This window comes from Rhinolophus sinicus, chromosome 9 (genome assembly GCF_057876585.1).
Source record: "Rhinolophus sinicus isolate RSI-liver-muscle chromosome 9, RSI-T2T, whole genome shotgun sequence".
Lineage (NCBI taxonomy): Eukaryota > Metazoa > Chordata > Mammalia > Chiroptera > Rhinolophidae > Rhinolophus > Rhinolophus sinicus.
Window position 1 is genome coordinate 1,693,221 of NC_142509.1, and position 24,375 is coordinate 1,717,595.

General features: G+C 44.6%; 1 protein-coding gene across 22 annotated transcripts in view; it reads left to right on the forward strand.

Moving 5' to 3' along the window:
* GRIK4 (glutamate ionotropic receptor kainate type subunit 4) overlaps window positions 1-24,375 on the forward strand; it is a 635,671-nt gene that overhangs the window by 509,558 nt on the left and 101,738 nt on the right. For 21 of the 22 annotated variants that reach the window (XM_088800778.1, XM_088800776.1, XM_074321326.2 and 18 more), the window contains 2 exons: window positions 6,251-6,358; window positions 12,466-12,669. In XM_088800778.1, the coding sequence (XP_088656904.1) occupies window positions 6,251-6,358; window positions 12,466-12,669 (312 nt within the window). The remainder of the gene's footprint in view (window positions 1-6,250; window positions 6,359-12,465; window positions 12,670-24,375) is intronic. The other variant, XM_088800777.1, reaches the window with a different exon arrangement.

Sequence of the window (24,375 nt, forward strand, 5' to 3'; positions counted from 1 at the left end):
TTTTCCCTGCACTATTCCGGCTTCTCACACAATGGGAGGATTCCCTGGGAGATAGACTTCTCCTCTGTTAATAGTTCGGCTGGTCACAGGGCCCAGTGTCCGTGTGGGTATGCAGAGAGCTTTTGAAGTTCTAAAGTTCTTCCTGCACCAGATTCAGAGCCGGTATGTTTCAGCAGTTCTGTTTACTCCTGCATGGATCCGCCCAGATAGGTGGGGACAGGGACGGGGTGAGTTGTGAGAGGTGCAGAGCAATGGTGGCGACCACCACCACAGCTGGTCCTTCTTCCACAGCTCCCTCCCCTTTGCCAGAACTAGTTGGGCTGTGAACCTGTGTCTGCGTTACAGTTCTCAGAACAGCAAATATTGTGTTCTTTTGATCTGACACTGCTACTGTTCCGCTTCTAGCTCAGGGTAGGTGGGGGCGGAGTGAGCTCTGGGAGGGTAGTGAATGGCCAGCTAGACTCAGTGCCTAAGGCTTCCGTTCTCTGCTCGGCAGTGATGGGTAAACCATCGTTTTCAGGCTTCTTCCCTCAGTCTTTTCTCCGAGGTCTCTGCTGTGAGCGTTGGGTTTAGCCATGTTATATGCTGCCCCCTCAGCCCTGTGGGCCATATGCGGAGCCCTAGCAATCCGAGTTCTTCCCTCTCCCACAGCTGCGGTAGTTCCGGGAAGCAGCGAGCTCGGAGCACTGAGCTAGGTCTATGTCCTGCGCCCATGCGGCTCCGTCTCCGCACTTTTCCCTTCCCTCCTCCCCCGCTAGCGCGATTCGCCCACCTTTAGGTGAATTCAGTAGTAGTGGGCCTCTTCTTCTTGCCTGTCTGCTGTGCAGGGAGTCCTTTGTGGAGTTATTGTTGTTCGATTAGTTGTAAATTCCAGGGGAGCTTTACAGAGGCTCACCTCACGCCGCCATTTTGATGACGTCGCCTACGTAAATTTTTATATTTGACTAAGCACTGGTATCATCAGTAGTTTATTCTAAGAAATCTGTAGTGAGGAGAATACACTTGTTTTAAATATTGTGATCCCAGTAGGGAGCACATAGGCCTTGTTTTGAATCCTATTTTTTCTACTTACCAGCTCTGTTACTAGCGTAAATGATGAACTGACCGGACCTCGTTTTTCCTTACTAATTGAGAGGATTGGCAGTGAGATTTGGGTGCATAAACTCCAGCACAGAGCCTGTGTGAACAGGGCTGGTGCCAGTGGTGTGCTGGAGCCACATTGCCCAGGTGGTGAGAGCCCATTGGACACTTTATTCCCCACCTCTGTTTGGTCACATCAGGTTGGTAGCTTGAAATCAGCCACAGAGGAGAGTGTTACACCATAGAAATTGGCAGATGCTGTGAATCAGGGCCTTTTTTCTTGGAGAGCCAGTTTTTAAACATTTCCTGACTCACCACAGGTAGGCACCTAAACACTGTTAATCTCTATACCCTTGCCTTTCTGTGTCAGCATGTTTTGTTGTCAGAGTTGCTCTTCCTGCTATGCTCTAACCCATCATGTATCAGGATCCTCTGGAGTTCTTGCTACAACACATGTTGCTGAGCCCTACTCCTAGAGTTTCTGATTTAGTCATTCTGGAATGGGATCTGAGAATTTGCATTTCTAACACTGATACTGCTGATCCGGAAACCAAGTTTTGAGGCACTGGTCTAATCTGTCTAATAAGTTAAAGTCTACAGTGCAAAGCCCTTTGTGAGGCACAGAAGAGATCCCATCTTCTGCATCAGACAATGGCATTGAAAATTAAATTAACAAGTACTTACATAGTAGTACTTTCCATGTATACCATCTTGTTTAATCTTCTGAGGTAATAACTACAATTTTAACCCCCATTTTATAGATGGAGGGAAACTGAAGCTCAGAGGGATTAAGTAATTTACCCAAGGTCAAATAGCTCATAAGCAGAGAAACCAGGTCATACCCAGGTCCTCCTGGGAAGTGGGTTGCGATGGGGCTGAGATCTTGCTGGCCTTGTTGGTGTGAAATGCACGTTAAGGGTGATAAATAGAGCCCTAAGAAGTTCAACCCTATCCCAAATATCCAAAAGCGATATCCAGCCCAATTGCTCTTTATACCTTCTGTCAAATTCTGGGACTATTACATTCATGGTACAAATTGTGCAATGCTAAAGGGCGAATAGAGGCTGAAATCCAGCCTGTATTCTGCATGCACCCACAGGGCCACATCAGCCTTTTTCTTGTCTGCGTTAAGGTGCTATATATTCTAGCAGTGGTGGTGTCTAAATCCATACCCTCTTCTCCCTTCACTGCAATCCCTAGGGCCTCTGGGACAAGGATGGAAAGGCAGAGCTAGTGGGAGAGACAGGAAGTACAGGGAAAGGGCCAAGGGAAGACATCACTTGAAGCATTATCAAGCCCACACATATGGGCGTGTAGAAGTGGCTTATAAAACAGCTGTTCCTGCAGGAGGTTTGGGGGGTAGATGTCAATAGGGTGGAGCAAGGGAATTTGGCTGGGGCAGAGCCACATATTGTCAGTGATGACATATCTCCTGCCCACCCCTGGCATGTGTGTGGCATGGTAAGTGCCCAGTGAGTGGGGCAATTATCTTGTACCACAGGGTGACTGGCTCTGTCTCTCACTTTCCCTCCTACTGCCTTTCAGCAATTAGATTGTACTGGGTGATAACTGCCAAGCCACTTTGTTGGATCTGATGAGTTTATTAATTTCTTGGGGGCTAATGGGAGGGTGGGTGGGAAATTCATTTCCTGGTTGAAGCTTAGGGGCTAATTAGTCTCTTTGCTATGTCCCCAGAGGTATTAGGGCGGGAGGTGAATTGCTCAGGCTATTGGATCTGGCTCTGGGTAAATCATTTTTATTCCTGGCTTCTGTAGGAGGCTATCTCATGGCTCAGGTAAAAACATGTAGTGTGGGGCTGCGGCAGGCAATTAGTGAGGATTGAGTCCCCTGAGAACAGTGAAGTGGGAAGTGGTTTGGGATGCGGCTGAGGTCTTGCTGGCCTTGTTGGTGTGAAATACAAATTTAGGGTGATAGATGGTGCCCTAAGAAGTTCAATCCTATCCCAAATATCCAAATGCTGACATCCAGCCCAATTGCTCTTTATGCCTTCTATCCAAATCTGGCTCTTCCCACCTTAGGAGACCATTGGGAGCCAATTCTTGCCATTTTGAAGACAAGGAAACTGAGCCTCTGAAAGGACAGTCATTTCACCTGACTTTGTAGACAATCATTTCATCCTGCTGGATGGCTGAGGCCCCTTCAGGCCTTTCTCTGGTTAGCCAGGCTTGCTTCCATGGAGGGGCACATGTGTGTCCCCACCCAAGAGACAGCAACAAAGATAGGAAAGACCTTGGATTTAGGAGTCAGACAGCTCTGGGTTCAAACTCATGCCATACCTACTAACTAGGTGACCTTACGCAAACCATTAAACCTCTGTGAGCCTCATAAATAAAATAAAAACACCATAACTGGGGCAGCTGGATGGCTCAGTTGGTTAGAGTCCAAGCTCTTAACAACAGGATTGCCAGTTAGATTCCCACATGGGTCAGTGAGCTGTACCCTCCATAACTATGTTGAAGACAACAAGCTGTCGCTGAAGGGCCATGTGGCTCAGTTGGTTAGAGCATGAACTCTCAACAATAAGGTTGCCAGTTCAATTCCCGCATGGGATGGTGGGCTGCGCCCCCTGCAATCAAAGACTGAAAACGGTGACTGGACTTGGAGCTGAGCTGCGCCCTCCACAACTAGATTAAAGGACAATGACTTGACTTGGAGCTGATGGGCCAATATATTGTTCCCCAATATAAATTTTTTTAAAAAATTAAATTAAAAAAAGATATACGGCCACAACTTCTGAGTAAACAGAATTCCCTCTAACACCTCAATTGCAATGCACCACGTGATGCAGGACAATGAAAGATCACACTGAGTTCCCAAGCTTAAAAAAATTACTAAAAACAACAACAACAACAACAAAAAACCCATCATAATTCTATAAGGTTGATGGGAGAATTCAGAGATGATTGAACTGAGGCACAACTAGCACAACAGGTGTCCAGTAACTATTGTTCTCCTTTCCCCTTTCAGTTGAAAAATCTAGCAGCTCATCCCTCATCCTCCCCACCCCTTTCCCCTGCAAAGAGAGAGGAGATGGGGAAAGCTCAACCATAACCTGACCTGGCTGACCTCTTTGAGAGACAATAGACACTCCAGAGAGCCAGAGAAAGGCTCACCTGCCTTCTGTCCCAGGCCCACTGACAGCAGCAATCTGCCAGTGTGAAATGATGACTTCCCCCTTCTTCCAAGTACCAGTCCCTCAACAAGGTGCTGGGTGCAAGAATAAATAGGCCAGCCTCATACAGGCTAGTGGGGAGATATGTAAACAAAAACATGCAGTAGAACATTGGAGGAGCCAGACAGGATGGCCATGAAGGCTTCCTTAGGAAGAGTCATCTGGGACAAAGAGCACAAGGGTTAAAGCTCAAGCCTTTCAACAATGGGCAAGGTGACCTTGGGAAAGTTGGGTGGGCTCTTTTATTTTGGTGTCATTTTCTTTATCTGAAAAATGGGGCTTCCTTTGTGGATGTGTGAAATACTGTTTGTAAACTAAAATCAGAACATGAGCATGTACAGGACTCTTGCAGAGATGGGGAAAGCTGCCCACCATTCTCCAGGTGGCATCCTCACAGAGGCTTGGAAAGGAGTTTTTGGCCATTTCCTCTTTGGCAGATGAAAGTAGCACTATAGAAACTGCCTGGAACTGGTGGCCTGCAAGAGGTCCCAGCTGATGGCCCAAGGTGGTCCTAGCTTGGCCCTCCCCTCTTCAAGCTCCAGACCATGACATCAGGGAGATGGTTCCGGCTCCCTATAACCCTCAACCCACTGACCCCATGGGGTGGAGGTGGGGGCCAAGGGTGAGACATGTCTTTATTAATGTTGGCGCTTCCACAAGAGGGACCCAGAGCCCAACTCTGGTGACTAGAGCCACATGGCACCCATGGAACTTAAGAGGGTTTTTCAGGAAAGCTGCTGCTGATGCCCAGAAATGTGTGTATTTCATTGGGTTTCTAGCCAGCTGTCAGCCGTCTTCCTTGGCTGCCCACCTCAAACACTCAGCAACAGAAATGGTTTGCCAGAGGCTCCAGCTAGTAGAAATATATTGGTCTCTCTCTCTCTCTCTCTCTCTCTCTCTCTCTCTCTCTCTCTCTCTCTCTCACACACACACACACACACACACACACACACACACACACACATTTATAAAAAGGGTTCCACTGGGAAAACAAACCATCTAAAAACCTAATGCTGTTGAGTTTAGGTTTAGGTGATTTTCTAGAATGGGGAATTAAGTTGTAGAATTATTTTTTTCCCCTAGAAGTTAAGACAATGGGGAAGAGGAAGGAAAATAACATTTATTGAATGTCAGGTCAAATACAGTCTCACTACCACCTAATGAAGTTTCTCTCGTTATTCCCATTTTATAGATGAGGAAACATGCTCACAGAGGTGCAGTAACTTTTCTGGGGTTAAGGCAATTGAGATCCATGCTCCTGAGTCTGGCTGAATAATGTAACCCCAAAGTGGCACATCCATGATCTCAGTTGGCTCTGAGAAGAAGGCAGGGAAAACATTACCATCCCCATTTATAGACAGAGAAACTGAGACTCACAAAGACTTAAGTCACTTACCTGAGTTCTCACAGCTAGTAAGCTAATCAACCAGGACTAGAACCTGGGTCTTTTCCTTCTTCTGGTTTATGCATTCATTGACCCAGTCAAACATTTATTAAGGGCATAATATATACCAGTCCTCTCTAGCATACTATCCTGATTTTTATTTAGATAATCAGACTGAATGAAGGCAGGCTAAAGCAGAAGAACTTTGTGGCTCATTCCTGACTCAAGATAATGTGATTCCACGCGTTCCATCCCCTTTTGTGGGAGAGAACGCCCTGAACTCCATTCCATTCCTGATTTATTTTTCCATTTTTCTCTTCCACCTCTCCTAAGTCTTTACCCCTTTCTTGCCTTCCTCTCACAGGTCTGCCCACATTGCCTGAAGCCCCCCTAACCCTATGTGACAGTACCCCTGCCCCAGGTCAGCCTCTTTGCTCCATAGGCCTTACCCCTCCCTGCTTCTATGGCTGACGTGCAGTCCAACCAGAGGCAGCTCCTTCCAGCCCTGGAAAACGGCACGATTTCAGCAGCCCAGCTCCCCAGACTCCTCCTTCCTCCATTTCTTCCCAGTCCTTTCTCCTTGGTCTCCTCAGATTGGCCAGTGGCACGTGGCGGACGGCCTCAGCATGGACAGCCGCCTCTACGCCTCCAACATATCCGACAGTCTCTTCAATACCACCCTGGTTGTCACCACTATCCTGGTAAGCAGGGTGCTTCCTGGCCTCCCAGCTGTAGCTCCCCCGGGTGCCTCCCCCAGTTCCAGGCTACTCATAGGCTTCCCAGTGAACAGAAGATGGGAGCTGTAATCACAGCACTGAGGCCAATATATAGCAATGTAATTAAAATCAAGTTGCTGTTTCATATGGAAATGACATTCGATGAGTTCCAAAGCAGCTGGGGAATTGGGATGGGGTGAAGAGACACCACAGTTTGTGGGTGCCTCTTCCAGGGGCACCCTGACAGGGAAGCTGTGCATGGCCAGTGGAAGGGGACCTTATGACACAGGTGGGAGAAGTCCACCAGGATGGCCCCCTCCTCTTCCCCAACAGCCTACCTTGCTTGGTGCCTACAATATAAAGTGGTCCCCTGCAGTAGACCTCTGACTTTCGGTGGGTTTTCATGGCCTATTTCTTCATTTCCAGCTGGTGAGCAAAGAGTTCTCAATCCATAGAGCCAGGGACCAATCTGCCTTTCCTATTTGATTTAGTTTTCTTCAACAATTGCCAAGCCCTTCTCCCCATCTGCCAGGCACTGTGCTCATTCCTGGAGACACCAAAATGAATAAGACTCAGTCTCTATCCTCAAAGAGGTTATAAGTCAGTAGATGATATCAGCCAGGTGTATTCATAGCCAGGATATTCTTCCTTCCTGAAGATCTCATGTTTTAAAAGATTTGTCAATTAAATCAACTGCATGTATTAAGCAATAATTAGTTTGTTCCTCTCCCCCAGCCCACCCCACCCCTTTAACTAATCAAAAGCATACTTCCCTGCCTGGTACAACATCTTATCAGCTGGAGATAACCAGTGCTGCCTCACTGATATAATTCTGACCCAAAGCAAGGACTTGATGTATTCATTAACCTGCTAAGCCTTATCCTTGCTAAATGTGCAAGGTTTGCAAATGTGTCAGTTTTTTTGTTTTGTTTTGTTTTGTTTTTGGCTTTTTGAGATTATAAAAAGAGCTCAGGGACCTCCATCACTACCATCATGAACTCCTGGGGCCCAGGACCCTAGACTGGAATCGATCTACTGTAAGCAGAGTAGGATAAAAGCCAGGGGAGAAAGCTACATACTGAATGCCTAGGGATTGAAGGAGAGATGGGCCCATCCCATCAGGGAGGTCAGCAAAGCCTTTGGAGAGAAGGGACATGGAAGATGAGCTCCAAAAGACAGGGAGAAGTAAGGAGGGAGAAGTGAATCAAGGAGAGCATTGTCAGATGTCAGGAAATGCTGAAAAGTGCAGGTTTTCCCAGGAAATGAGCATTGGTAGAAGTGAGCCGTGAGGTCATAAGAGTGGGTTTGGTCCGTAGTGCTCTGTTAGGAACTCGAATGTCAGGCTGTTGAGTCTCCCCTTTACTGGGTAGGAGCAGGGGTTGCTCAATATTTTCATTCAGTATTGAAGGAATAATTATTGGGTACTACTATGTTCTGGACACTGTTCTGGGAAATCAGGAATAAATAGAATTGAGAAAGGGGAGTTGGGAGGGGACTGAGAGTGCAAACGATATGAACACCCGGTGGTCAGAGCCCCATAGAGAAGGGGAGATCTGAGCAGAGACCTGACAGCGTGAGATGAAAGCCATGTGGCCATATGGAAAGGATTATTCTGGGCAAAGGGAAGGGTCGAGGCAAAGGGCAGAGAGAGCAACTCTAGCTCCCAGTCACTTCCCATCTCATCTACAACTTGAGCTTATCTGAACCAAGGGTGAAAAGGTCAGAAAGATTAGAGGGTGATGCTGTCACTGCTCCAGCTTTGATGTGGAAAGCCTGGCTGAGCTGGGGCAACACTAAGCTTGATCCTGGCCCACTGGGGGTAGGTGGCACACAGTGTGATTGCTGGGACCTCCTTCCCACTGTCTTCTCTACCTCTGAAGTACTTCTCTAATCTGTCCCCTGCTAGCTATCCTCAAAGCCCATGCTCTAATTTAGGCCTGCCTGTCCCTTTCACCTGGGCCGCAGCATTGCCTCCTCACAGGCTCCGTTCTCACCTGCCAGTACAATCATTCTGAACTCAGAATCGTCCCATCATTTCTTTACTTACAATCTTCCAGTACTACCCAGGACCCACCACACCTGAGCTTGGACTGTACAGCCGTCGTAATCATGCCCAGCCTGCCGTACCTGCTTCCTCTCCATGCCACTTGGGGTCTAGCAGTACTGTACTGCCCAACGTTTCCTCACTGTGTCATGCCATTCCTTGCCTCTGCACATGCCCAGAATACCCTTTCCCCTAATTCCTATTTCCAACTAGAGATGCCTATACATCCTTCAAAGCTCTGCCCATGAAGTCTTCCCTAATCTGACTCCTGCTTCTCCCTCTCTCTAGTGTTTTGTACACACCCCTGTTGTGTCACTTCTATTAGAGGTTGTTGTTTATAGCTCTACCTCTCCTTTTAGAACGAGATCTCCTCAAAGAGAGGGGTGCCTGACACAAAGTGGGAACTTCAGAATTTGAATGAAGGAATTCCTTCCTACAGGGTAAAGGGTATTCCTTAAAAGCCAACAAGTGTTTGGGAAGAAGATGGGAACATTACTGAGTTTTACTTCCTGCCTCTCAGGGTCTGGAATTGGACAGTGCTCAGAGCTTTGAGTCAGACCCACAGTGACACAGACCACAGGGCCGTGTTTCTAGACTGGAAATGTCTAGCTGACTGTGTTTGCATGTGTGTGCACATGCACACACACACACGCATACACAGTTGTTTACATATGCACACGTGTGTTCATGAGGGGTGAGGACAGGACACTTTTGTGTCAGATGACATTTAATAACATAGTAAGTACAATTGAAGCAAAAATGTTTTCTTGTGCATGTATGTCTAAGATAGCTGACACAAGTGAGTAACTCTTACCAAGAATGACTATGTTAGTTCAGCCCTTGGCGACTATTTGTGGGTTATTCTTTGTAAATGGTCATCCCGTATGATCTCTCCCTTAAAACTCGGCACATGTCCTTACTGTTTCCCACTCCTGCCAGGTGCACTTGGGATATGTGAACGATGTGCTGGTTAGTACCAGCAGACACAGAATTAGCCGCAGCTCCCTCCCACTCCTTCAACACCTGCCTGTGTCAGGCCCTGAGTTAAGCATTTTGCTCGCATCCCTGCCTTCCGTTCTCCCAACACTCCTGCCAGGACAGGGCTCCTGCTCCAGGCTAGCACTTGACCTCCACGTTTTCCAACGTGCCGTGAGCCCCCAATTTTCTCACATTTTAGCTTTCCCATATAGCTCCTCCCTCCAAGATTGATCTTTTGTATATTTACTTTGAATACGTCAGTGAATTTTAAATTAATTTCAGGTAGAGACTGTTTGGGGAGAATAAGCTTGTGACAGTCCTGGGGATAACATAAGATACGCAGGGTGTTGCTATCCCAGAGGTGGAAAGCCCCAGCCAAGCCCTGTTCATCAGGCCATTTCAGAGATTTTCACTTACACAATCCACCAGTGCTCAATGTTGGAACCAGGTGGTGTACCAAAGAAGGGAAAGAGTTAGTCCTATGCCCCTCTTACATTATACTTGGGAGCAGGCACAAAAAGGAAAACTGGAGGATGGTTGTGTGGGACCCTAGCTGTAAGCACAGGAGTTCTGAGAAGTGAGTTGGCATCAGAAGAGGTAATGGGAACCCAAGGACAGAGATAAATGGGTTATACAGAAGAAGGGGAGAGAGAGCAGTTGGGGCAGAGGGGACAGAGAGAAGCCTTTGAGCCGAGGACAGCATTTGTGGAAGACAGGGAGACTGGCCCCATCTCACTGATATAACAATGGACTTGATCATGTATCATAATCTTCAACTTGGAGCCTCCCCTCTCTGACACACAACCTTCTACCTTCCTTTCTCTGAATTTATCATACTCACAAAATTGCTCTCTCCATCCTCCACTCATGACCTCTGGTCTGTCTGGTTCTCCATCTTTTCCATCCCAGATGTTCCTTCCAGCTTGAGCTCAGCAAACCAGCATTTCAGCACTTCCCTCTCTTAGCTTCTAATATTGTCTCCGCCATGATGCTCAGTCATCTCATGCTGGTCCTTAAGTCCAGTTGCCCTTGCAATCACTGTTCCCAGTTGCCAATCTGCACTCAGCCTTCTGACTTCAGCTGAGCCTCGGCAATCCCTGTGCTCATCTCTCTCACTCCCTATCATATCCCCTCAGCAGTTCTGCCAAACCTTTTCACGTACCACGCTTTCAATACTACCTGCCTCCCACACAACTCTGGAGGCTGGCATGAGTTCCCTCACTTCTGGCCTCCTCACTTCTCACTGTATCCACATCCATGCTCTCTACCGTACCTCCAGGCCAACTTCTCAGCCTCACACTCACCTTCACTCTGTCTCCTCCCACCAAATCCTGCGTCTTTGCTGCACCAACTAGCACTAGCACATCTCTTTCTTCTTCTCTATAATCTCTCCTTTTTGAAGGATTCCTCCCTTTCTACCTACAAACGTACTCTGGTCCCTCCCATCCTAAGATGCCATAACCACTACCTTATCTACACCCTGCTGCCCTGTCAGCTACCCTCCAGTTTAGGGAATCATAAATGAATCATGGGATTGGTGAGCCCTTGGACATCATTCAGCCCTGTTGTTTGTATTAGGTTGCTGCAAAAGTAATTGCAGTTTTTGCAATTATTTTTAACCTTTTAAACCGCAATTACTTTTGCACCATCATAATAGATGATGAAATGAAGCTTGGAGAGAGACATTACTTGTAGCAGTTGGGTGGAAAGATGGTCTGCCTGCCTTCCTTTGTCTCCTAACTTTTCAAAATGCTGCTCCACTCTCATTTGTGCACATTTCATTCCCTCCCCAATACTTGCAGAATTCCTCCACCGCCCACTGAACCTTCCCTGAAAGGTCACGAGTGGCACCTGACCCAGATGCCCTGTCACAGCCCTACTTCATCTCTGTATGGGGATGTCTGCATTCTCCTTCTTGCAACTGCTTCCTCCTGGACTTTCATGACCTTATTTTCCTGATTTTCAGCTTTTCTGGCTACTTCTGCTTTATCTTCTTTTATAGCTGCTATTCATTTTCCCACTCTCTAAGATTATGGTCGCCCCACGGGCCTCTTCTTATCCCTCTCTGTCCTCCCTCAGCTCTTCCCCCTCAATGGCCTCACATATCCTGCAGCTTCAGCCATCACCTCTATACAAAAGCCTCCCAATCTCCGCCCCCAGTCTTTTCCTCACTCCACATTTTAAAGACTCAGTCAGACATTTCCTCCTGGATAACCTACAGCACCTCAAATTCAACACGTTTCAAATCCATTTCCCTTCCAAATCATCCATGGTATTGATGACACCGTCCTTGGCCAAGGGTCTGAGGACCCCTACCAAACTGCCACACCCTCAACCTGTCATCAAGCCTGCCCTCTCTGTATCCTTCCAGCTCTCTGTAACCCACCCTGAGTCAAACTACGGCTCAGGAGTCAGTACCTCATATTTGGGTGGGGGGTGTCTGTCCTCACCCCCAGATGTTCTCTCTTGCTGCTGAATATTCTTTACTCGCATCCTAAGTCTTTAAGACTCTCAGTGCCCCCTGCTATATATGTATGATGTACACATATATGTATGATGTCGGGCCTCCAGGGCCACATGAACCGTAATTTGTCTCTAAATTTATCCTCCTACCCCAACTGTCCACACAATCCACACTCCACTAAATGGAGGACATATCATGCCCTGAATAGGCCACGCTCCATCTCACTCGGGATAATGCCCTTGATCATGCTTTTCCCTTGCCCATGGTGCCCTGCTATATTCTCAGCATCTTTGTAGCTCATAATGTCCAGTGATAGGTCTGTGTGGAATAAACAAAAGGAAGGGATGGGATGGTGGTAGGGTCAGATAATGACCTTAAATAAGTAGAGGGGCTTTGGCTTGACACTATGAAATGGGACCCTTGTGCGTTCCTGGTAAGAGAAGTGCCTTGAAGTCGTCAGAGGCGAGCTAGTCACCACCTCCAAGTAACCCAGTACCTAAGCCACTTATCTCCTTCTAACCTATCTCCTCCTGTGCCCCCCCCCGTCACATGTGGCTGAGACACCAGGGCTAAGATGAGAATGACAGCTGCCCAGTTTTGCTGCAGGAAAACCCGTATTTAATGCTGAAGGGGAACCACCAGGAGATGGAAGGCAATGACCGCTACGAAGGCTTCTGTGTGGACATGCTCAAGGAGCTGGCAGAGATTCTCCGGTTCAACTACAAGATCCACCTGGTTGGGGACGGCGTGTACGGCGTTCCCGAGGCCAATGGCACCTGGACAGGAATGGTCGGGGAGCTGATCACTAGGGTAAGCACAGAACAAGTGATGTGGACTCATTGGTGGGCTGGGGAGGAGGTGGAAGGACTTCAAGTTGCGCTGTATGCTTATGAGCCTTCCATTTATTCAATCATTTATATATTTTTCATTTATTTTCCCATTCATTGCACAAATCTTTACTAAGCTGGCACTGGCGACATACACTGGTGAATATTTAACACCATGATGCCTGCCCTGTGGCTTTCCCAGTCCAGCACCTGTAACAGGTAAGGAAGGCTTTGACCAATTAACACGAATTAGAGGGTTTGGATTCCATGTTTGGATTATCCAGGTGCTTTTTGTTTGTTCTGATTATTTTGTTACTCATTAGCATCCCCTGGCAGGGCTTGGACAGGCCCTGAGAGAATGGAACACAGCGACATTAGTTGACTTTGATACTTGAGAGGTGCTATCAGGGGAAATATGGTTAAATAACAGGAGGAAGAGATCAATTGCAGAGGAGTTGGTCACAGTTATGGTTATTTTGTTACTTGTATTATTTTTCTGCTATTGTCAATGTGCTTTTACCAGGACCAAGGTGCACTTGGACAGGCTGTAGATTTTCAGGGTGAATGTAGAGACTTGATTAAAATGCAGGTGACCATCATAGAATGTCAGTCATCTGTTAGGTTAGAGCAAGGACATAGGAAGTTCTTCCAGAGGGAAATCTCTTGTTTACTTGGTACACACTATTACCATCTCTAAAAATTAATTAAATCATTATTCATTCACTGTCCATATTTCCATAACTGAGTTTTTGTGGTTAAGATAAGTAATGGGTACCCAATGCAGAGAGCACAGACCTGGGTTCTTACTGTGACCTTGGACCAACCCTTTTCCTTCTCTGTAATCCAACCTGAGTCAAAGTATGGAGCCCTGAAGGGAGATCTCCTGCAGCCTCCCAGCAAAGCCAATGTGCGAGGTGCTTTACATGCATTATCTCTAATCCTCTTTAAACGTACCTTTTAGCTACTTGTTATCCCCACTTTACAAATGAGCCACCTGGAGCTCAGAGAGCTTGAATGACTTGTCAGAAGCCATACAGTTAGTATGAAACAAGGCTGGAATTTGAACCCCTATCTGTCTCACTCCAGAGCCCAGATTCTTCCCACCACAGCATACTACCTCAGCTGAATTTTGATGTCACCACGAAAGGTACACATAAATCCAGGTCCTTCCTTCCATCCTGCCTTTTTCTCCTCCCTTACTCCACATCTCCCTCCCTTCCACCCTTGCTTTCTTCTTTTTCTTTTTTCTTGTCTCCCTTCCCTTTATATTGAATTAATATGATTTTAACCCTTAACTGAATCAAACTTGGGATATAAGATAATATTTTTAATCCCAGTCTCCAAGGTTCAAATGTTAGTTAGGGTCTTAAATAAACTATCCTTGACAAAGCATTGTGAAAAGTTCTGTGCAGACCAGCATGGAAAGGGCATTTCAAAGCTGAGGAGGAGGGTGCTTAGGAGCTTGTCTGGCAGTGCAGACAGCATTTGCAATGATGGCAGCGGGATAAATAGCAAGGCTTGTTCAGGGAACTGTGAATTGTCCGATGCTCTGGAATCCAAAATGGGCTGGTTCAGAAGTGAGGCATTGCTCCCAGGGAGAGGCTTGCAAGTAAAGGACTGACCAATCAACAGAAGGGTGCAGAAGGCCTAGGGGGGAGCCCTGGAAGCATCTCACAAGGGCAGGGGTGGGGACTGAAGACTTCTTCGGGGAGCTGTCTGCTGTCTTTGAGACTCAAACCCACCCTGCTTATGATACCTTGCTTCAGCAGAAAAGGATGTGCTGTTTTTCTCTACAGCCCCAGACCTCTCGTGTAACAGTTAGTCTTCCTGCTTGGATCCCACAGTGGAGGTGCAGCCCAGCGGTGTGTAAACACAGAAAGCTGAAACACCAGGCCTTTTCCTGCCCCTCTCATCAGTGTACTCAGTAACCTTGAGTCCGGTGCTTCAGCCACTTTGGGCTGCCTGGTGACTGGTAGGGTGACTTTAGGGATGCCACAGTCAGCATACAGCCATCCTCTTATCAGCCCCCTAATGAGCTGTGACACAGACTGGCAGGAGGAGGAGAGAAGTCTGGGACTCAAGGACATGCAGCTACATACTGACTGACTTGGACAATCAGACAAGAATCTTACCATTTACCCCAGATCGGCTTTCCAGCCAAAATGCTGCTTCGGTCTCATCAAGACTTGGCTGCATAGTGTTAATTAATTAATTAAACCCATTCGTTTAACATTTATTGAACACCTTCCATGATTCTAAATATTGGAGATACAATAGGGGACAAAATAAACTTGATTCACTGCCCTCGTGAATCTTACCAGTGAGAGACGGATATTAATGAATGATCACATTAATGTATAATTTCAGACTGTGTTAAGTGCAAGGGAGATGCAGTAGAAAGAGCTATGAGAGCAATGAGAGGGAGCAGGGTCCAGTCTCGAGAGACATAGGGTGGAGGGGGGTGGCTTCCCTTGGGAAATGATGTTGCAGCCAATTGACTTCTGACAAATAGGAAGAGTGTCCCAGTCAGTAGGGTGTCTGAATGCCACTGGGACTGATCCTGCGCAGGAGTGGGTGACTCCAGGATCCCTCCCTCCCCAGGCTCAATGCTTTCATATGTCTGCCAAGATGTTCCTCTGGAATTACAATAGTCCTAAGGCCTGGATCCATCCTGCATAACCCCTTCCCCAAGTTGCACATGAACATTTCAGAGGCTGTAATAGCAGAGCCTTGGGGTTACTGAATGTCCCAACTGGAAGAAACCTTAGAGTCACGGCACCTACAGCTGTCATTTAAACAGATGAGGAAATAAAGGGAGGCTCGAGAGGTTAAGTAACCTACCAGAGATCACACAGCTAGTATGTTTATAGCCAGCATTTAAGCCCTGGTCTGTGACTTCAGTGCTCATGATCTGAGAGAGCAGAAATCTTGATGTTAGACGGACCTAAGCTTAAGTTTCCATTTATCCACTTAGTAGCTGTGTGTTCTTGGGCAGTTTATTTTATCCTTTCCAACCGTTCCCCAAGGGTTCAGTGTTCATCGGGAAAGAATTTTTGTAAGGATTTAAAATAACACTCACACATGCACATGCGTGCAAGCATGAACATACATGTGCTCACATACGGAGTGTTTGACATACAGGAAGTATAAGAGTTGTCTTAGGCCGGACTCCCTAGAAAACAGAGCCCAGGGAAAATGCTTACATGCTAACTCAGGGAGTGCAATTTCAAGACATTAGAAGTGAGGAAAAGGGAAGGAGGCAGGCCAGGAGGAAGAGCACATCTCAGGAGTTTGTCACTGTGCTGGCCAGGGCTTTACACCAAGCACGGCTGATTGTCAGTCCACAGAGAGGTCCTGTGAAATTACTGCCTCACTAAACAGTCCATCGCGGGCGGGAGGGGAATTTATCTGCTGAGTCCTGTCTCTCATTGGTTGCAGTTCACTCCATAGGGCGTCCCCTGCCCCATACTGGGTTGTGCACCTCTGGCCACCTTCAAAGAAGTCAGATCCCAAGGTAACAGTGACAGTACTGTCAGCACTAGCCACATCAGGTGTGCTGGTCCAGTGAGCAGGTGTGAGCCGGGGCCCCCCTCCCAGCCTGCAGCCTTGCCTGCAGCTGGAGGAGCCAGTGCCTGCCTGGTTACCAAGAGATCCTGCATATCCTCACATCTCAGCAGCCTAAGAAAGCCTCAGGGCTGGAGGCTAGAAGAACGTGGAGCATGAAGTGGTGTGAGGCAACAGGAAGGGTCAGGAAGAGCAGACACAGTGGGCCGGGCCAGCGAAGAGGGTGAGACACCATGATGATGTGGCTCCAGCCACTAAGGAAGTGAGAGAACCTGCTGAGCCTTCCTCCGGTGGATATTGAAACTTCCCTTTGTGGATCACTAGACTGCAGTTGGTGCCAGGCCATCTGCCTGCAGGATTATTGGTGACACTGAGTGAAATCCTCATGACTGAGTGAACCCCGAGCCAGCATTAGGCGATTTGGCCCATGAGTGGTTATTATTAGGCGCCTTTAGGTATTCTCAATGCCCCTCTTTTTGTTCAAGTAATATGTATTCCCCAGTACAAAAATAAAATTAAGCCAATCACATGTTAACAGTGAAGACTGAAAACCATTGTTCGCATCATGCTGGGGCAAGCCAGAGATCACTGCATGGGGGTCCAGAGGTCCTGAGTCAGTGCCTCCGTGCTAGGACTCAGCAGTCATCCTGCTGGCATGTGTGGCTCTTTGGTACTGCTCACTAGTGCAACACATGTGGCACTCGGGGGAAGAAAGAGAACTTGCACAAGGACGAGGTGCCCCCAGAATGTGTGTGTTCAGAGCTGCCCACCAGCTTCACCTGGACAATGGACAAAGCTAGTGCAGCTGAAACTGCAGCAGGAGAAACAAAGGCTTTGTGTAAGGAGAACCCTACTACCAAGGTGCTGGTGGCTGACTACAGAATCTCTTTCTTTAGAGTTTGAAGAGTGTAGTAACTTCTTCGATGTCTGAATGACATGGAGTAAAGAATAGAGGCCTGAGTTATCTCCTGTGGGCGTTAGAGCCTCAGTCTTTTCACGTCCATTTCACCTGCCATTATCACCCAAGACTGTTGGGCTTCGACGCATAGCAGATTACTTGTGGAGGACCATTCAGGCATGTTTTCTGCATGTTTGGAAATCATTAGAACATGGCTTTTGGTGTAAATCCCACTAAATGTGGTGATGTGGTTGTGGTGAAAACAAGTAGATTCACCTAAACCGTGGCCTTTGACCCCCAGTGCTGTGTCTGATCAGTGAAGAGGAGAAGGATGACTGAGAGACTCTGGAGTTGGGATTGGTTTTACCCGAGTCACATCCTTCACAGCTGAGCCCACAGCAGGCCTGTGCAGCAGTGATGGTGTGTCTTGGTGGAGGGGTACTTGGAAGACAGGAGGAGATAGCCTGGAATAACTTGATGAAAGAAATGGCTCAGTAACACTCTCAAGGGTACTCCTGTGTCACCCCAATAAATTGATTTAAACTGAGTTTTTAATGGAAATTGTTCAAGGTGTTCAGATACGAAGATGAGTAGGATAGTCCTTCGGTCATTCTTTGATGGGAGACTAGTTGGGTAAAATCAGAGTAAGAAAGGCTATGATAAGTAAGTACAGTGCAGGGGTCAGGAGGAAGGGCTCCTAACTCCACGTGTGACATCTAGGAAAGACACCCGCAGGAGGGGATGCTCAACCTGAATCTTTAAGGATGAGAAGAAGGGGGTCAGATACAGGAAGAACATGGAGACAAAAATAGCATGCCAGGAGGGAGGGAACACAAGATCCAAGGCATGAAGGTGCATGAAACAGAGCATGGTGGAAAATGAGGCCAGGAAGTGGGCAATGGTTATTGATGAACGGCCTGTATAGCCTTCTACAGTATGGGACATGGATGGGTGGGGGGAGGGGGAGACAAGGTTAGCGGCAGGGGAACCAGATACAAGGTTCATGTTGCTGCAAGAGCTGATAAGAATCTAAAGTAACTTGGGACTTAGAGGCAGGCACACATTCAAAGGATATCTTAAAGATAGTTTTACATAAAGGAATACAATGTTTTAAAAATATATATGTTTTAAAAAAATACTCCTAATTCCACCATCCATTAATACCCATAGTTAACATTTCAGTGTCATCCTTTCTGACTCCTTAATGAATATACCTGTATTTTATATGAGGGTTTTTTTTGTAAAATGGGACCAAAGTAGATATAATATTTTATAACCTGTTGAAAACTAATAGATAAATCATCAGGACTCAAGGACCAAATGGATGTGGGCCATGAGAAAGAAGAAGTACAGTAAGATGATTCCCAGGTTTCTGACTTGGACATCTGGGTAGATGGTGGTACCAGTCATTGAGCCGAAAAATTCAGGAACAAATGGATCTCAGAGGAAAGAGAAGGAAGATTTTAGCTTTTGAAATGCCTTTTGGACATCCAGGTAAAAATGTTGTCTAAAGCGGGCTCAGCAGACTGAAGCTATAGATGTGCTAGAGTGAACGGTGAATAGTAGGTGGCTACTGAATCTATGAGCAGGACAGGAATCACCCAGAGAGAAAAACACATGTTCAAGAGGGAGGTAGAGGAGGACAGCCTGTGAAGATTGCTGAAAGAGAACCGGTAAAGAAGTTTTTTTCTCTTGCAAGGAAGCACAGAAAAGCATTCATCAGATTTAGCAATACAGAAGTCACTGGCAACAGCAGTTTCAGTAGGTGGCTTGGTTGAGATCTCATTGCAGTGGTTGAATCCTGTGGAACACTCTTTAAAGAAGTTTAGTTTTTAGGGTAAAACAAGATAAAGGGTTGTGGATAGAGAGAGCTGTGGAGCTGAGAGGTTAGCTGTTGTTTAAAATGAAATACAGTAGTCCCTCCTTATCCATGGGGGATACGTTCCAAGACCCCCAGTGCATGCCTGAAACCACAGATAGTAACAAACCGTATATATACTATGTTTTTTTCTATGCATTCCTAACTATGATCAAGTTTACAGCTTTTCTTTGGCATATCCAAATGGCCAGTATCACTAATCTTGTGCTTTAGGGCCATTGTTAAGTAAAATAAGTGTTACTTGATCACAAGTGCTGTGATACTACTGACAGTCAATCCGATAACCAAGACAGCTATCATGCGACTAATAGGGTAGGTAGTGTATAGCATGGATATGCTGGACAAAGGGACAATTCACGCCCGGGGTGGGACAGAGCGGGACAGTGTGAGATTTCATCTCAGAATGGCACACAGTTTAAAATTATGAATTGTTTATTTCTGAAATTTTCCATTTGACATTTTTGGTACACTGCTGACCAAAGGTAACAAAAAAACACAGAAAGCAAAATGGTGGATAAAGGGAACTACTATAGTATATAGAAGTGGCTGCTCTGAGATGAGAATATGCACCTTACTGGGAAATGCAGGGACATTCACATGGTTGGAACAATGTCAAGTAAGCAGAATAGAGGGTGAAGGAATGAAGCATTCATGAAAAGGTTTTGGAGTTCTTGCCAAGACACAGTGCTTCTTCCCACAACAGATAACTGGGAACTACTGCAGTCAGGGATATATGAGGCAATGATCAAACAACATGGTGAACGTGAAAATGAAAAAAATTCTTACAGTAAAAGATACATAGCCATTAATCCCCATCAAAATACACCCCCTCGCTTCGAACACACTTATCCCATCGTTCTTGCCACTTTCTGAAGCAGTTCTGGAAGTCCTCTTTCTTGAATGTCTAATTACGCTATTATGGCTGCCTGGATGTCCTGAATTATTTTGACTTTGAGGAAAAGCCAGAAGTCACACGGTGCCAGGTCCGGTGAATAAGGTGGATGAGGACACACCATAATGTGTTTTTTTCTTAATTAAAGTTTATTGGGGTGACAATTGTTAGTAAACTGACATGAATTTCAGGTGTACAATTATGTACCATGTCACCTAAAAATCACATTGTGTGTTCGCGAACCAGAGTCAATTCTCCTTCCATCACCATATATTTGATCCCCTTTACCCTCATCTACCACCCCCCACCCCCCTTACCCTCTCTAGTAACCACTACATTATTGTCTGTGTCTATGAGTTTTTGTTTCTCATTTGTTTGTCTTGTTCTTTGTAGTTTTTGATTTATATACCACATATCAGTGAAATCCTATGGTTCTCTGCTTTTTCTGTCTGACTTATTTAGCTTAACATAATATACTCAAGAGCCATCCATGTTGTCACAAATGCTCCTTTTTCATCTTTTCTTACTGCCAAATAGTATTCAATTGTGTATATATACCACAACTTCTTTATCCATTCATCTATCGAAGGACATTTTGGTTGTTTCCATGTCTTGGCCACCGTAAATAAAGCTGCAATGAACATTGAAGGACACGTGTCTTTATGTATAAATGTTTTCAGATTTTTTGGGTAGATACCCAGGAGAGAGATTGCTGGGTCATATGGCAATTCTATTCGTAATTTTTTGAGGAACCTCCACACTGCCTTCCATAACGGCTGCACCAGTCTGCATTCCCACCAACAGTGTATGAGGGTTCCTTTTTCTCCACAGCCTCTCCAACACTTGTTACTACTTGTCTTGTTGATGATAGCCATTCTGGCTAGGGTGAGGTGATATCTCATTGTGGTTTCTATTTGCATTTCTCTGATGATTAATGATGCAGAGCATTTTTTCATATGCCTATTGGCCATTTGTATGTCCTTTTGGAGAAATGTCTCTTCAGGTCCTCTGCCCATTTATTAATTGGGTTGTTTCTTTTATTGTTGTTGAGTTTCATGACTTCCTTATATATTTTGGATATTAGCCCTTTATCGGAGGCACCGTTTGCAAAAATCTTCTCCCATTCAGTTGGTTGCCTCTTTAATTTTTTGATGGTTTCTTTTGCTGCGCAGAAGCTTTTAAGTTTGATATAGTCCCATTCGTTTACTTTAGCTTTTACTTCCCTTGCCTTTGGAGTCAAATTAATAAAATGCTCTTTGAATCCAAGGTCCATAAGTTTAGTACCTATGTTTTCTTCTATGCAGTTTATTGTGTCAGGTCTTACGCTTAAGTCTTTGATCCATTTTGAATTAATTTTGGTACATGGTGACAGATAGCAGTCCAGTTTCATTCTTTTGCATGTGGCTATCCAATTCTCCCAGCACCATTTATTGAAGAGGCTGTCTTTCCTCCATTGTATGTTTTTAGCTTCTTTGTCAAAAATTATCTGTCCATATTTATGTGGTTTTATTTCTAGGTTCTCAATTCTATTCCATTGGTCTATTTGTCTGTTTTTCGTCCAATACCATGCTGTTTTGATTATTGTAGCCCTGTAGTACAAGCCAAAGTCAGGAAGTGTGATACCTCCATTATTGTTCTTTTTTCTTAAGATTGCTTTGCCTATTAGAGGTATTTTGTGGTTCCAAACAAATCTGATGATTTTTTGTTCTATTGCTTTAAAAAATGCCATTGGGATTTTGATGGGGATTGCATTGAATCTGTATATTCCTTCGGGTAATATGGTCATTTTAGCTATGTTGATTCTTCCAATCCATGAGCATGAATGTCTTTCCATTTCTTTGTGTCTTCTTCAATTTCTTTTAAAAATGTCTTATAGTTTTCAGCATATAGGTCCTTCACGTCCTTGGTTAAGTTTACTTCTAGGTATTTTATTCTTTTTGCTGCAATTGCAAAAGGAATTGTTTTTTGTATTTCTTTTTCTGAGATTTCATTGTTAGTATATAGGAATGCAATGGACTCTTGTAAGTTGCTTTTGTAGCCAGCAACTTAACTGTATTCGTTGATTGTTTCTAATAGCTTTTTGGTGGAGTCTTTAGGGTTTTCTATATATAGCATCATGTCATCTGCAGAGTGATAATTTAACTTCTTTATTCCCAATTTGGATGCCTTTTATTTCTTTCTCTTGCCTGATTGCTCTGGCAAGGACTTCCAACACTATGTTGAAAAGCAAAGGTGATAGGGGACATCCCTGTCGTGTTCCTGAACGTAGAGCAAAGGGCTTCAGTTTTTCTTCATTAATTATGAGATTAACTGAGGGCTTGTTATATATGGCCTTTATTATGGTAAGGTATTTTCCTTCTATACCTATTTTATTAAGTGTTTTAATCATAAATGGATGTTGTATCTTGTCAAATGCTTTTTCTGCATCAATTGATATAATCATGTGATTTTTGTCCTTTATTTTGTTTATGTGATGTATCACATTGATGGATTTGCGTATGTTGAACCATCCTTGTGCCCTGGGGATGAACCACACGTGGTCGTGATGAATAATCTTTTTAATGCATTGCTGTATTCGATTTGCTAGAATTTTGTTTAGGATTTTTGCATCGGTATTCATCAGAGATATTGGTGTGCAGTTTTCTTTTTCTGTGCTGTCCTTACCAGGTTTTGGTATCAGGGTAATGTTGGCCTCATAAATTGAGTTAGGAAGTACTGTCTCTCCTTCAATTTTTTGAAAGAGTTTAACCACAATTGGTATTAGATCCTCTTTGAAGGTTTGGTAGAATTCACTAGTGAAGCCATCTGGTCCAGGACTTTTGCTTTTGGTAAGGTTTTGGATGACTGATTCAATTTCGTTACTGGTGATCGGTCTGCTTAGATTTTCCAGTTCTTCGTGGTTCAGCCTTGAAAGGCTATGTGTTTCTAAGAACTTGTCCGTTTCTTCTAGGTTATTGAAGTAGGTGGCATATAGTCCTTCATAGTATTCTTGGATGATCCTTTGTAATTCTGTGGTGTCCGTAATAACTTCCCCCTTTTTATTTCTGATTTTGTTAATTAGTGTCTTCTCTCTTTTTATCTTAGTGAGTCTAGCCAAGGGTTTGTCAATTTCATTAATCTTTTCAAAGAACCAGCTCTTTGTCACATTAATGTTTTCTATTGTCTTTTTGTTCTCTATTTCATTTAATTCTGCTCTGATTTTTGTTATTTCCTTTTTTCTGCTGACTTTGGGTTTCACTTGTTCTTCTTTTTCTAGTTCTTTAAGGTATAACATGAGGTTATTTATCTGGGATTTTTCTTGTTTCTTGAGATAGGCCTGTAATTTATTTAATTGGCATTTTTCTTTTTTGTTGAGATATGCCTGTAATGATATCAATTTCCCTCTTAAAACTGCTTTTGCTGCATCCCAAGAATTTTGGTAGGATGTATTTTCATTGTCATTTGTTTCTATTTATTTTTTTATCTCTCCTCTAATTTTTTCTTTGGCCCTATTGTTCTTTAAGAGTATGTTGTTTAATCTCCATGTATTTGTGTTTTTCCCCGCTTTCTTTTTGCAGTTGATATCCAATGTCAAAGCCTTGTGATCAGAGAATATGCTTGGTATGATTTCAATCTTCTTAAATTTGTTGAGACTGATTTTATGTCCCAATATATGGTCTATCCTTGAGAATGTTCCATGTACACTAGAAAAAAATGTATAGTCTGATGTTTTAGGATGAAGTGCTCTTTAAATGTCTATTATGTCCATTTCCTCTAATGTGTCATTTAGGACTGCTATTTCATTATTTACTTTCTGTTTGGATGATCTATCCATAGCTGTCAATGATGTATTTAAGTCCCCTAGTATAATTGTGTTTTGGTCAATTTCTCCCTTTAGTTCTGTTAGTAGTTTGCTTGGTATATTTCGGTGTTCCCTGATTGGGGGCATAAATATTGATGACTGTTATGTCTTCTTCTTGTATAGTCCCCTTTACCATTATGAAGTGTCCACTTTTGTCTCCTGTTACTTTTTTCACCCCGAGGTCTGTTTCATCTGATATCGTTATGGCTACACCTGATTTCCTCTGGATACCATTTGCTTGGCATGTCTATTTCCACCCTTTCACTTTGTGTATGCTTGTCCTTGTAGCTGAGGTGCGTCTCTTGGAGACAGCATATTGTTGGGCTTAGTTTTTTGATCCAGTCTGTTACTCTGTTCCTTTTTATTGGTGAGTTGAGTCCATTTACATTTAGGGTGATTATTGATATGTGAGGATTTCCTATCATTCTATCTTTAGTTTTCTGGTAAGACTGTGTCTCCATTGTTTCTTTGCATTTTTCTTGTTGTCTACTATTTCTGTGTGTTGGTATTCTATGATTTTTCCCTCTGTTTCTTCTTTTATTATAGTATATATTTCACTTCTGGATTTTTTTTTGACAGTTACCATTAAGTTTATGTAGAAGAATGTTTCATATC